The sequence below is a fragment of the Marmota monax genome, unplaced genomic scaffold, assembly GCF_021218885.2.
Source record: "Marmota monax isolate L192 unplaced genomic scaffold, Marmota_monax_Labrador192_F-V1.1 WCK01_AAM20220418_F8-fsc00088, whole genome shotgun sequence".
Lineage (NCBI taxonomy): Eukaryota > Metazoa > Chordata > Mammalia > Rodentia > Sciuridae > Marmota > Marmota monax.
The window spans coordinates 6,145,195-6,159,882 of record NW_026694492.1 but is presented as its reverse complement, the minus strand read 5'-3'; the positions used below and the strand labels follow the sequence as shown (position 1 = coordinate 6,159,882).

The following is a 14,688-nucleotide window of genomic DNA, read 5'->3' as shown; positions in this document are numbered from 1 at the left end:
TCCAAAAGTTTTAGATGGGATAGCTAAGTGGATTGCAGAGGATAGGTGGGGAGGGGTTTCTGATTTGGAGGAGCCCCACTCAATGAGTGGACCTGGACCCTCTGCAGTAGTCAAGATGGAAGAAAGGCCTTCAGTGCTAGCCCAGTTGAAGTCAACCAGGTAGGCCACCGCAGCCGTGACTGGTGAGTACCCACTGGGTCCCAGAAGATTCGAGGTTGCCATTTTCTCTTCGTTTCCATTCCTACGTGAATGGGGTCTGCCTTCATGCTGGTATGTGCCCAAGAGATCTCAGACAGTGTCGGGGTGTAAAGATAGTGAGGCTAGAGTTTGGACCCAGCTCTCTTTAAAGCTGACAGACATGGAGATCTCTTTCTAATGTCCCAAACCTACCTTCTAGCCCAGACCTTCCATTTACTTCCTAGGTCAGGCCCCTGTTTCTCCAGGAGGGCAGGAGATAAAACCAAGCCAAGCTGGTGATTCCGTAGTTCTGTGTCTCCAAGGAAAAGGACATCCATTGGCACAAAGTATTGAGTAAAAACCCTTTAATAACAAAATAACATTCACAATGTAGCTACTTCAGATGTCTGTAAAACTCAGCTTACACTTGATTCAACATCACTTTCCACAAAGTTTAAAAAAAAAAAGGACATAAGTGGCAAACAAAATATACCTCAAATTTCATAAGACAAGACTTCTTGGCAAATCCTAGTGAGCCAGACCCCTGTGTTGTCTGTAATAAAAAGGGTTGGACACACTCATGTCTCAGACACCCCTCTGTTTTCTTTGGATGGAAAATGCATTTGAACTTTATAGACGCTACAATATCTGCATCAAGAGGAACAGTTTGTGGGTTGTGAGGAGAATTTACTGAAACAAATATCGATTTGATTTATTGCAGAAGAACATACAAAGCTTTCTAGAAGATTAAACACTATTACAATCATCAACTGTCTTACAAAAGCCCATTTTAAAATTCTTGTATCCATTCCCATCTTTGGCAGATTAATAAAAGGAAAAATAAAAAGACTATATTACAAAGCTTTCATTATCACAACCTACTTTATAAGGCCAAATGAAAATGTTTCTCTGTATTATTAATGAAAGCACATTTGTAACACGTTCTCATTGACAGATAATGTGAATGCTCGACTGTCGGTGATTTCTAACATTTTGCATTGCACACTGCTGTGTTTCCAATCTGCACTCTCCTATGCAAAACAAAGTGTGCTTGGCAGTTGATTTGGCTTTATGTCAAGCATACTGGTTTGGAAAATAGGTCTGAAACTTGAGGATGGAGCTCAGAACCCAAATATAAGAATTAGTTTGCTCAATCCACAGCAGCTGAAAACTACTCTGAGATAATTGGGGAATTTAAAACAAGATGGTTTTCCTAAACTGGGCTTCAAACTCTTTTCTTATACTCCCCTTTAGAAGATAGGTGTAGCATTTCGGAGCAAGTCAATCTGGCTATGGGAAGGAAAAACAATGACATAACCATACAGATGAAGTTCTGGGGAATGGCCATATATTTTTGCCCGAATCACTGTGAAAATGTTGATGGGAATATCCAGGGGAGGGGATAAAAAAGTCAGAGAATTATTGATATTGATGCCCTTTGAGTTTCTACTAGGAACTGACCTGACATCAAAATACTGGAGGAAACCACACATAGTCGAAAAATAGCCATTCCCAGAGACGAAAGAGCTGGAGCTGGATGAATTAGCATCCCATATACATAGCCACTTAGGTCTGAAGTCATGAACATAAAGCCAAAAGAACTCAGTTGAGTGGAAATTAAAAATGCAGAGGTGAGTTGCTTTTTGATGCTTATTTTCAAACCCCTCTCAGATATAGTGCTACATCTGGGTTATGAGGATCCCAGTTGGTGAAATGCAAGTTGGCTAACAAACTTGAAGTGACTTTTCTCATGATAAAATTTGAACCCAATTCAATCTGACTTGTTTTGAAATCCCAACAGGTGTAAAGATATTTTTGAGGTGAGACATCTTCCAGTAAAACCAAGATTACCACTGTCTGAGGCTGAACTGTGTACATTTTCACAGTTTAATGTATACACAACTGTTCCACAACTGCTAACAAACGATAGGCGCCCATGCATAAATAATGTCCATTGAACCAAACAGGAAGATCTAGTTCAAAATGAAAAATGTTGCTATTAAGACCACAATGCATCACATCGCTAAATTTTTAGCCTCATGCATAAAATTATAGCACTGATTGGCAGTTGCTAATTATAATACTACACTGTTAACACAGAACAATTAATTGTTCAGACCAAGTACCACAAATGTAGAAAATAATTATTATTTTTTTCAACAGAGCAAATGAACACAGATTGTTTCTTCAGCAAAATATGAAACTGTAAACTTTGGGCTCATTCTGCAACTTTCCCCAATCCAGAATAAATAAAATCCAAAGGGGAAAAAAAAAAGAACATACATTTTTCTTTTTAAGCGCACCTTTTCATCTATTACAAAAGCACAACCTAAAACGTATAAAGCTTTTTTTTCTTTTTTCTTTTTTTAAATTACAGTTACCAAAAAGAAACAGTGAATAATTTATTACATACGCTATAATAACATTACTCTAAACACTATTATCTATGAGGTATATCTGAGAAAATTCGGTAAGGAATTGAGCGGTCTGCATTGCCAACATGCCCAGGTTCATATTAAAGCTTTGGAACCGTGAAGAACTAGAAAAGGGGAAGAATGGGAGGCAGGAGGAGGAGACATAAAGAACCTTTGGTATTAGTACAAACTTGTTCTTTGCAGGGTTGCATTGCAAAGCACCACAGTACAATAAGCCCACCAATTTACTGTATGGAGGCCCAGTTGAAGCTGAGGTATTCACAGGAAGGATTAAAAAAAGCACAGAGAGGTCCAGACTGGCTAAATCGTTGCTTTGGTTCAAGCAAGGCACTCGTCCCGTGGTTATGTCACACTTTGCAAGTGAAGCATGAGGCTGAGGGGGGGTTGCTGAGGCGGGGTCTGCCCCTTGGGGATGTTTTCTGTGTTCAGGCTGCCATTGCTCTCTAGGTTCTCACTTGTGGGACTTGGTGGTAGGAAGGCTGAGGAAGGTTGTGTCTGCCTAAGGGGCAACACTCTGATGCTTAATGGCTTAGGCCATCTTTGTTGTCTCCCAGGTACTCTGAGAATTCTACTTCTAATATGAATTTGGGAAGAAAACCAAAGCAATTTACTGCTTGGAAGGAAGGCCTTACAGGTCTGCCTCATGAAGGGAGAATCTGGAACTTTGAGCTCAATGGGACAGGAAGGAGCTTTCACATGTGTCAGGATGGTGCATGGAAACCTCAGACACTGAATGCTTCTTAGCTGGTCAGTCTATTTTCTCAATGCCTCTACTACACACTCTGCTGATGTGTAGAACTGATGAACTCATTGGTTCTCTCCTTTATTACCTTTATTGTCTAAATGGTCTCTTAAGAAAAACCTCAAAGGTTACTATATTAGGTGAAGTGGAAAATACTAGTATTCAATGAAGAACTGTATAGATTAGAGGTGGTTATCTGTGTCTCAAACCCATTTGGTCAGAAGCTGAAGAAGATTCATTGGCTAACATACCAATCACTTTGATGAATGATCTTAGCAGTGATTTATCATTTAATGGAATTTAAAGAAACTTCAAGAAGACCAATTAATTTCAGGACTAAGGAAAAGAGAGAAGCAACTTAGACCATTTCTTAAACTAGCATATCAATTCCTTTGAAAATTTTGGGGTCTCTCATAATGAATAACCGGCATCTAATAATGTTCGGTTTTAATTTTTCTTCTCCAGAGTGGCTTAGAAATGAAATGTAAACCCTGTAAGTGTAAAGGAGAAGGAAAAGAACTGACAGCAGAAATGTCAGACATGGAAATGGCAATCAAGTTCCCTTTCTTGGTAAATACTGACTTAAAAATGTCCATAGTAATTAAACTCATTGGGCCAAGAATGAAACTTCTCCTCCCAGTGAATTAAAAGCTTAATTACAACACTTTGGAATGGGGAGATTGCAAAGCAATCACATTCTTTGGATCAATATGTATTTCCCAGGGCAGAAACCCCTGCATGAGCCCTAATATTTCAAGGCTGGCCATCGTACTGGGCAACTGATCATATGTGACTGTGGCAGTGTAACTAGGTAGGTACTGAACGTGCCTGTGATTATTCTCACAAAATGAAAGTGTTAAGTGATAAGCCCCAGTCCCTGCTCATTGCTAAAGGATCGCCACTTTCCTATTTGCCTACATGTACCCAGTGTCACGCAGAGGTGGCACCACACAATGGAGCACTGGGGCCGAGCAGGATGCTGTGGTGGCCTTTGGCCCTGCAGTTATTTGACTTGGATAACTGTGTCACTTCTCTAGACCACAAGGGGCTGTACTAACTGAATCCTGAGGTCCCTTCCAGCTCTGCTACCCAATGGCTAGACTTTCTAAGGTCTCGTAATTGGAAATCTTTGCTGTGATAACTCCAAGCAGAGAGAGGGAGAGGTCATGGCTAGGACTGAAGGCCATCTCCAACCAGTCTTCTTCACCAATTTGGAATTGGAATTTAAGGAATACAATTACAGCAGCATCCATATTTGCCTCCTGACCACATGGAGGGGATGGCAAACAAATGAGAGAAACACAGAAAATATCCCTTTTTAAATCAGCAGCCGCCATCACATAGATAATTATTTCTTTGGGGTATCTGAGCTGTGGCTGTACATACCATACGTCAGAGAATAGTTCAAATTATAAAAGAGCACAAGCAAAATGCAGACCGCACAGAGAAAGAAATCTTTGGTATCTTTAGTGTCATCAACACGATTAAAATTACAAATGGAAAAAGTCAGTGAGGTAGCCTTCTTTGGTTCTCACTAGAAATAGAAAGTTTTTTCCTTTTTTTTCTTTTTTCTGCTTTTTTCCCCCTCTTTTGTTGCTTTACACACACACATAGTTCATTCTTGGAAGCAGCTAGTGTAAGGGTTTCTCTCTCTCTTTTTTTTTTGTCTATGATTTTTTTAACTTATTTTTCCAGTTTCCATATAGAAGCCCCGAAATCCAGGCTGGTGAAGCAGGGTCTCAGCTTATGTTTCTGAATGTACAGGTTCAGGTTGAATAGTCATTGCTTGTCCACAAAATTTGCTCTGTTGTTCTGACAGCAAACAAACTGCAGTGCTCTCTGTTGTTTTAAATAAAAAATATAAACTATACAGTGCATCTGTCTCAGATGCTGAATAAGTTAAATAAATAAGTTACAATATGAAGGCTCTGAGGGCCCCAATAATTAAGAGGTGAAGATCGCCTGGTACCAGGTGGGGCTGTGAACTTAAATTAAATAATTTAATAATCATTACTTAAACTATTTTAAAAGTAATTCAAGAAGGAAAAAATACCCCCCAATTTTTTTTCGTAACCTATATTTCTTTCCTGTCTGTAACAGAATTTCACTGCTTTATAAAGCAAACTAAACTTTGAGAATATTCTAAGTAAGATTTTGCATCTCTGATGCACCACTGGTCTATATTTTGATAAATAAGTACAAGAAGTAAAATTTTACTAAGGAAGGATGATTAAATAATAACTCCAAATCTATATACTTATGTACTAGAAACTAATTTAAATAAATTAATTACATTAATAGTACTTATTGGGTCATAACCCAAAGAAACAAGATTATAAAAAAAATATTTGGAGGGAGGGTCTTCATTTTTTGAATGACAAAATGTGAAATCTCTTTCTGTAGTCTACTGGGAAATAAAGCAGGAAAGTGTAACTTCTAAAGCTCACATTGAAGACCATTTTGATGTGACAAGCATGAGAAAAAAAATCACCACTCCTCACTAGCCAGGGTGGCCTCCCCAGGACCAGGGCAGCCTTGTCTCTACCCAGGAAACCAGAACCCACTTTCTCCCATTGGTTTGAGCTTTACTTTTCTATTTTTTCCTTCTTTTCTTTTTTCTTTCTTTCATTTCCTTTTTTTCCCTTTTTTTCTTATTTTCCTTTTTTTCGTTTTTTTTTTTTTTTTTGGTCCTTTTTCAGGTCTTTGGATTTAGCTTTAGTTATGAGAGATCCAGAATAAAGCTATTCAACCGAGGTGATCAAGCGTAGGTGTCATTCTAACACAGATGATTAAATAATATCCAAGGTTCCTTTACAAGTTGAGTTTTATCTGAGATGTGCCCAAAGGAAAGTAACTCAATGAAGATGCTGGGATACTTTATATATGCACATATATATTCCTGCACTTTTGTTTTCAGTGTTACAATAAATAATAGTGAAAACAATGTACATTGCAAAAGTACCACATACATGTTACAAGATGATTTAAAATTTATTTATTGTAACAGATTACAGTATATATGTATTGAGTATGTCTGTACACACTTGCATGTACACAGTCTAGACACCTATGCGTAATGTGTTCATGTAAAGACAACTATGAGAATACCTGTTGAAATATGCATCTAAAGCTGTATACATCCAAGCTGACAGACCCTATAAACTTTAAGCAAACTTCCAAGGTTTATGCTATATGAAATACCTGCTGCTAAAAATGGATTGAGTACAAGACTTCAGCGAAATGAACAAATCTGTAGCCATGTGTTTTTTTTTTAATTACATACATTTCCCCACTAAAAATGTTTTACATGGTTAATTTCAATCAACCTAACTCAAAACCTGTATGGGAAAGCTAGGGCTCCAGTTTTCATTTCCCCAGACTGTCAAAGCCATTTTGGTGTCTGAGGACAATGAGCGGTCAAGGTTCTATGGGATTCACACCATAGCCCATGAGCCTCAATTAGAGGTTTTGCACCTATCTATGTGAGGTCCTATATTATTTGAGTAATGATTTTTGTATTTCGTAAGTATTTTGGGACCTTCCAAAATAAATAAACAAACCATCCCTCCGCCCAAATTTGGAAAGAAGCAATTCATTGACAGATAAAGGCATTGGGACATCCATACTTACAGCCAATGTCCTTCTCTTATGAAATTCATACAACCAGCTGGGGTGCCATTCTTCTTTAGGGAGGATTTTTGTGACCTTATTTTAAACCTGGAATCTCCTGTTGTTTCAGAGGTGACTTGGTCTTAGATATAGGGACAAAATTATTAAGCTATCCAGTTTTGCAAATATCAGAAAGTTATAGGTATACCAGCTCTATCCTTTCTTCCTCTTACCAGTTCCCATTCGCTCTTCTTGGTTAAACAACAATAACAGCAAAAAGTTCTGAGCTGTTGTGATTCCAGAGAGTTATTACCAAAGTACTTGTGTTTGGGCCTTGTGGTCAACCCTAATTTAACAACAGGTATCATCCCTTTTTCTCCAGTTTTTATGGAGAGTTCTTCAATAACATTGAAACCCAGTTTGTTCTTAGATTTTGGAAAATTCTCATTATACAACCACCTAAAGATCTGGGTTCACTGCAAAGCCATGCTGTCAAGAAACTTTAATGACAGAGACTCCTAGAATCCTAACATTTTCAAAAGTGGGAAAGTTTCTCCCTATGCCTAGGCAGCAGTAGTTATTATGACTTTTAAAAAAATCTGCTCAACTTTAATTTATTGCACTAATATGTGGGTGGCCAGCATAGACAATGTAAAATGGTTGATTAGGGGTATTTATATTTAGCTTTGAAATATACTACTGGACGTAGAAAAGTGTGTGTGTGTGTGTGTGTGTGTCAGATTTACCTTCCTAATTTTGATTTTATTTGAGCTTCAAATGAAAATGAGCTTGTATTTCTTAAACTCATAATTGCTAAGAGTCTCTGGGAAAAGAGCTGCTCTGCGGCCAACTCTGAATTTTCCAGAGAAAGCATTGCACCGGGTCCTTCCTAGCTCAGACTAGCCTGTAACTTTGTGTGCTACATCCTAAACACTCTTTTACATTTTGGAGGAAGTTGTTAAATATTGGTGTTGAGGTGTTGTTGTTGTTGTTGCTTTCCTTTAGAAGATAAATATCTTTTAAAAAAATTTCTTGGAATGGAACAATCATATCCCTAGTACCAAAATCACGTTATGTTGAAAGCAAACATGAAACCTCATTATGTAAAGGCATAAGGTTAAATATCTTTCCACTTAGTAGCTGTGAACATTAGAATATCTGTTGCCTCAAGAAGGTGAAACTTTGTAGTCCTTCACATAGTCCCTGTCATTGCTGATGGCTGAGGCATGCCTAGAATTTTTCTTGGATTGAGGAACGGATTTTAAACTATAACCAAATCCAAAAGGTTATTTTCTCTGAAATTATTAATGTAAAACAATTTTTTAAAAATTCTTAAGGAAACTCACTGTTTTAAATTCTATAATCTTTCAATACAGCAATTTTTTTTCTTTCAGATTTCTAACAAATTCTGTAGGGCTTTAAATTTTGATAAATAAATGTACAAGATGCACATATATATTTATGTATGTAAATAATTTTTTTAAAAAAGCAAGCACTTCTCTCTGGTATAACATTATTTAGTATGAGATATTTATCAAGAGTTCTTGGAGGGAAATTCTTGCCTTTTTCATACTATGACATCTTTTTCTGATCACCAGAACACTGGTTTGACCAGTTCTGAAATGTCAGGCCACAAAGGCAGACTTTTGGCCTATGCATCTTCATGGGATGCCAGAGACCAAGATGCTGAGATTAATGTGTCAAAGAATCACTAACAAAACCAAGAGACTTAGCTCCTCAACCTATTCTCAAGAACAACCATTTCCATTGGCCACAGTCACAAGGACTTGTTTAGAAATAGCCAAGTTAAAATTCATTTTCATCAATACACATGGGAACAATCCCCTGCTGAAAGACACTCTTCTCTTGATCCTTTGACAAAGGATACGTGGAGTATGAGAAAAGGATAAAAGGGACACAAGGGAAATATCAAGGAACAATCCCCTAGCTGGGATAAATTACAAAAATCATGGAGAATCACATTCTCTCCCAGCTCCATGGCTGCGGTCCCTGCCTAAAGGGCCATCTACATGGTTGGGAGTGAGGAGGTGGCGTGGTAGATGATGGGGCTCTCCAGGGGGAGGACTCTGGGACTCTCCCCAAAACCTGCTACATGTCTTTTCTCCAGGACTGAGACGCCTCCCCCCAAGAACAACACCATGGTCCCACCCCAGTGCCAGCTGTGGTTGCACGCAGGCTTGTCAATGCAAATTGGTAATGTGTACCACCCTGAGGAAACTGATCAACCCATTGCAACAGGAGTTGGACTTCCCCATGAGAAGTCTCTGGTGGATCTACTCACTGAGGGGGATTTGGAACACCCTGATGGACAGAATCTCCTGGAGAATGATTTTTGAGCTGGCTTCATATTCCATAGCTGGTGGGAATGGACCACAGAATCTTCCCAGCAGTTACAGAAGATGAGCATCCCACCATCAGTGGCCCAGCTCTGGGCTGAATCTGGTGGCTATACCTCACTCACCACCTTGGTCGTGGTTGAGGCATAGAATAAAGATGACTTTAGATACAAATAAAACTCATTCATATCATGAATCTATTTATCAACAGGTTAAATGGTGAAATACTTGAATTCTCTTTCCCAGAAATTTTCATAGAAATCTGAATACTCCAAATCATCCACAATGTCTAATTAACTCTGTCATGGTATGAGACATGAGCGAAACTCTAAGCTGAATCTTCAGCAAATGAAGCATGTGACAAAAAACAAGACATGAATTTGGACAGCAAAAATTTGGGGTTATCACCAATGTCAAGTTGATCTATATATGTATTCATATATTATATATATCTTTCTTTAGAAATGCAACTTTACAGCTGATTTTTAAAAAGCTAATAGAAAAGTAGAAACTGGCAATTATCTTTACATGTTTCCCCTACCCCCAAATGAAGCCCTGTTAAGATGTAGCAATCACATGAATATGAGGTTGGTTAAATTCCTCTAAAAATTCTTTGGTTTTGTGGCTAGGGAGACCTAGGGACCCCTGCCCCAACCCTAGCTCCACTTCCCTCCCCTGATGATGCGACTCTGAACATAGAAGGAACCAAGTCTAAGGGTTAAGCAAAGAACATTCAAGCGACAATGTCATTCCCCACACTTGGTTGAGCAGAGAGAATTACTCAGTATCCCAACATCTTAAATTTGGAGTCCATGGAACCTTTTGAGAGATTCCATGTTGGGGTAAAAAGCCATAAAACAAAATAAAAGGAAAACGATAAAATCAAATAAATGACCCTTTCCTTTTGTTGCTCAGAGAAACAAAATTGATTACCTTTGCACAGATCAATGACGCTATTAGTATTTTAGCCAGGCAAAAGGAGATCATGAACGGAAACAAAAGATGTGAGAAATCCTCATCTTTGGTATTGTAGCTGTTGAGGTTTCTGTTGCTCTGTTCCGTGTTCTTTTGAAAAACTGCATAGGCACAAATTAAAGACAATCTTCAACTTTAAGATTACCGTGTGAGTTGTCAAATGAAGCAGCAGCCACGGAGGCGCTTCCTTATTTCAATTCTTGTCTTAACCCTTTCTTTCAAATCTGCTTCCAAAAAATGTCCCAAGAGGTCTATTTGAACACAGTGCATCTCACTGTTTTTTTGTGGATTTTTTTTTTTTGTTGTTTTTTTTCTGGCGTGCTTCCTTTCGTTGGTGGTGATTTCCATTGATTTACGGATTTATTTATTCATTTATGGGACAGTTCTATTTGTTGCAGAAGTAGGTGCAGAAAAAGTTTCTTTGGTTTCGATTAAGTAATTCATAAAAAAGTCAGTCTCAAGTGTCTGTAAAGAATCATTGCAGCGTTTGGCTTGCTTTGAACACCCCCATGGTGCCCACCTGGGGCCATTCACTGGTAAATATGCACATCGTGACCTTTGCAATCTCCCAGAGTTCTGTGGGTGCTCTTCGCTTGCTGTGGGAAGGTGACATCCAGGAACCAGAGCTGGCGTGGTAAAGCCACCGCCTGGGGTACTTGGCTAACGTCCTTGGCGTACGTAGGTGGTTCGCTCAGCCCATAACTGAGTCAAATGCAAGAGCTGAATGCCATTCGGAGTTGCAGAGGTTTTTCTGATTTCTAAAAGTAATCACAGTATTTTTAGGCTAGAAAATGGCAAGTAATAAATGTCTTTGGTTTGCAGTATTCTGCTTCTTTGGTGTGCTGTGTTTTCTCCAGATTTAATCAGCTGTTTTGCAAGGATGAGTCAACAATGGAAGAGAGTTAGGACTAGATGACAGTCATGAGCAACATGTGTAGTGGTTTGATTTATTAATATTTTTCTTTCTAGAAAACACTGGAAACATCCCTATTAACGGGATGGTGGAGGAAACAACACAAATCAGAAAGAGAATGAATTACGTGGTGGTCGTTAATGCATGATAGGAGGAACCAGATGACTAATAAATCAAGAAGGATACATTAGATCTAAAAAAAAATTTAAGATCTTTTAAAATGCTGCATTTGCTCCATGTACCGTAACAGTTAAATTGGCCTCCTGAGTGTGCGTCTGCGTTATGTACAAACAAAATTTGTAGCAAACTGCAAAATGTGCTTGAAGCCATATTCCTAACGATTCCCTAATGACTTCACAACAGGTGTCTTGAAAATCCAGATGCAATGAATCCAGAACCTTCCTTACTTCTGTTTATCTTCGTTGTGCTTGATACTTTGAGCTCAAGTGAACTGATTTGTTTTTGGACAGATCCAAGACCACATGAGATTTCCAGGAGGTAAAGAAAAGAAAACCACTAACTGGATCAACTTAAAGCTCTCCAAACCATTCGATGAAAGATGCCTGAGTTGGAAAAACAGGTCCTTGGATTGTTATTTTTTTTAAACTTCCATATTTAAAACTTGTGCTCAGTAGTTACTATTCTGATTTTTTATTTTTTAATGTCATGGCTGTGAACTTTGGTGTACTGTGATGTAATGAGGCTAAGCACTTGGAAAACAAATGAGGTCATTCTTGTTGCTAGATTCTTCTCTTGTTTTAGTGTCTTGGAAGCCTAAACTCAAGAGTCCTTCCACGGCCTAAATTCCCACTGTTTCCCATGGGAATGCTGACAGCTAGAGGTTGACAGGACCCAAAGTGGGACTGTGGACATTTTAAGCAATCCTGAGCTTTAGTTGACACAATACTGGAATTAACCTGCTCCAGGAAGGCCCCCATTTGGGTTTCTGGGATGCTTAGCATGCTCGGAGGACAGTGTTTGGTTCAAAGAGATTAATTTTCAGCTTGCACTTGGACTCCATAGCCATTAAAAACAAACAAACAAAAAGAACACCTGGCCTATGATTACAGCTAGAATAGAAAAGTTTCTTTTCAAGAGAATTGTGCTTTCAAATCACCAGTGAAGGGCCCCAGCTAAGAATCTGGTGTTTTGTTTTTTTTCTCCTTTGTGTTTTCTTTTGGTATCTGCTGTCCTCATTTGGAGGTGACTTGTGCCCGGCAAAGTCCTTCCATCAAGCTTTGGTACAAGTGCTGGAGGTGGACGAGGAGCCCCCTGTGCTCAGGTCATCCTGCCACTTCTCCAGGCTGCGGCGCCGGGCGTTCATGAAGAAGTTGCTGACGGTGGTGAGCTCCAGGCCCAGCTGCTGGGAAATGGTGATCTGCATCTCCTTCGACGGGCGCTTGTTCTCCTTGAAGATGGCGAAGAGTGTTCGGCGTTGGAGGTCGGTGAACACCAGGCGGGATTTCTTCTGGGAATTGTTCCTGTCTTTGTTTGGTTCTTGCTCTTTGCGTTTGCACGCTTGAAGGGAAAGAAAAGAAGGAGAAGGAGTCAGTGGCAGTGTGGGGACCAGCAGCGGAAGGTGATCCATTGAAAACATCGACAACACAGTACAAGGGGATGCAGACCGTTAAGCTTTATTGCGCAGATTGCCCGGCTGTCAATAACCAGCCTTCCCAGTTCATGCGGGTGATGGAGGGCATCTGTTAGGTAGCAGGGATGGGAGAAAGGAGGAGACGGGGCTGGTTTACAGTCTGGTTTGGAACAGCTGAAGTGCTCTTTCACTTTAAGTCCCTGTCCCCTGGCACACCCCTAGAATTCTTTACTCTGAAATCAGGTGTGACAAAGGACTCCAGGGGAAAGCCTGGCGAGGCAGTTGCTCTTATATTCACCCTCTATTATTGTTTTAAGCTGAACTGAAATTATCTTTTGGAAACAAAACTTAAAATTGCATATTTTTTTCAAGATCAAGGATCCTACCCATATGACTCTAAACTTTGTTAACAGAATGAAACTAGAAGATGATGATATCTTTCTGACCCCAATTCTTTCCATCTAGACTTCGGGAGAATGAAAACAAAATGACAATAGCAGCAACAACAACAAAACCTTCAAAACAAAACAGGGAAGGACCCCAAAATAATTGGTTTACCCAACTTTAATTTGGGTAATTTGAAGTGAAGTCAGTATAATAAGATGGAAGGTGAGGGTGGGAATAGAAACCCAGGGTTACAATGACAGGGCTTTAAGGTCCTAAATTGGCCTATTACTATGTGCAGAGTCTCTTTGAAATTAGGAGAATAAGTATCACACTTGGATTGACATATGCAGCCAGGACATTAATGTGTCATCACTTAGCCTGTAAGTTCCTGTAAGGCGGTGACCAAGTCTCTCTAATATTCCTCACTGACTCTTTTTTGGAGCCATGGACACAGTCCTTGGAACCATGATGACAAATGGCATCTTGACTCTTTCAGGGAATTGGTACAATTCCTAGACAGATTTGGTTTCTCAGAAAAGTGACAGTTAAATGATGCAGTACATACAAATCATAAAGAGACGAGAACATGGGTTAAAATCACTTGAAAGAAATCCCATCTCCCCAGGGGTTTTGTACAGCCTCACCCCTGAGCAAACTGGGGAAAGGCAGGGAAGGGACAGAGGATTGGATCAGGAGGCCTCTCCAGGAACTGTATTTCATACTCCACTGGACATTCAGCCCCAGGTTAGGAGTCTCTTCAACTGGACTGACGTTTCCCCACAGCAGGCCTTCAGGGTGACGACTGGCTGGATTTCTACACACCTTAAAGCCCTGGTCTGTAATGTGGTTTCCTGGTTCTCCATTCAGGCATTTCCTATCTGTTGGGAGCATCATGTGAGAGAGGCCATTTCAATACATCAAGGGAATGTCTTAGGGTTTGCTATGAATGTCTGTGTCCCTCCCCCAGATTTGTGTGCTGAAATCCTAGCCCCACGGTGATGGTATTAAGAGGTGGGATCTTTGGAAGGTGATTAGGCCTTGGAGGTGGAGCCCTCACGATGGGGTCAGTGCCCTTAGAGGCCTGAGAGAGACCTCTTGCCACTTTACCATGTGAGGACACATCAAGGGGGACTGTCTATGACCCTGGAAGCAGGCCCTCAACAGAAATTGAATTTATCAGCACCCTGATCTTAAACTTCCCAGCTTCCAGAATTCTAAGAAATGTATTTCTGTTGTTATAAATCAGTTCACAATATTTTGTTGTAGCAGCCAAACAGACTGAGATGGGACTTGATTTCAACAATCACAGAAAAGATACCCTAGAAACTAGACCTTCTAACCTAGTTGGCCATCCTCCCTGGTGGATGCTTCACATCATATAGGGAAACAAAGGACTCCCTTCTGAAACAAACAAAATGCAATGCACACCCAACAGGCGGGAGAGAACTTTCCAAAAGGAAGCCTGCTGTGTCAGCTTTGCCAAACTCTTTCTTCCTGATTTT

At 39.7% G+C, this 14,688-nt stretch overlaps 1 protein-coding gene across 1 annotated transcript in view; it reads right to left on the bottom strand.

The window, feature by feature from the left end:
* Positions 1–527: 527 nt before the first annotated feature.
* Positions 528–14,688, bottom strand: part of Onecut2 (one cut homeobox 2) — a 53,728-nt gene continuing 39,567 nt past the window's right edge. Inside the window, exon 2 of the mRNA XM_046419455.2 lies at positions 528–12,726. Coding sequence (XP_046275411.1) covers positions 12,440–12,726 — 287 coding nt within the window. The 3' untranslated portion in view covers positions 528–12,439. The remainder of the gene's footprint in view (positions 12,727–14,688) is intronic.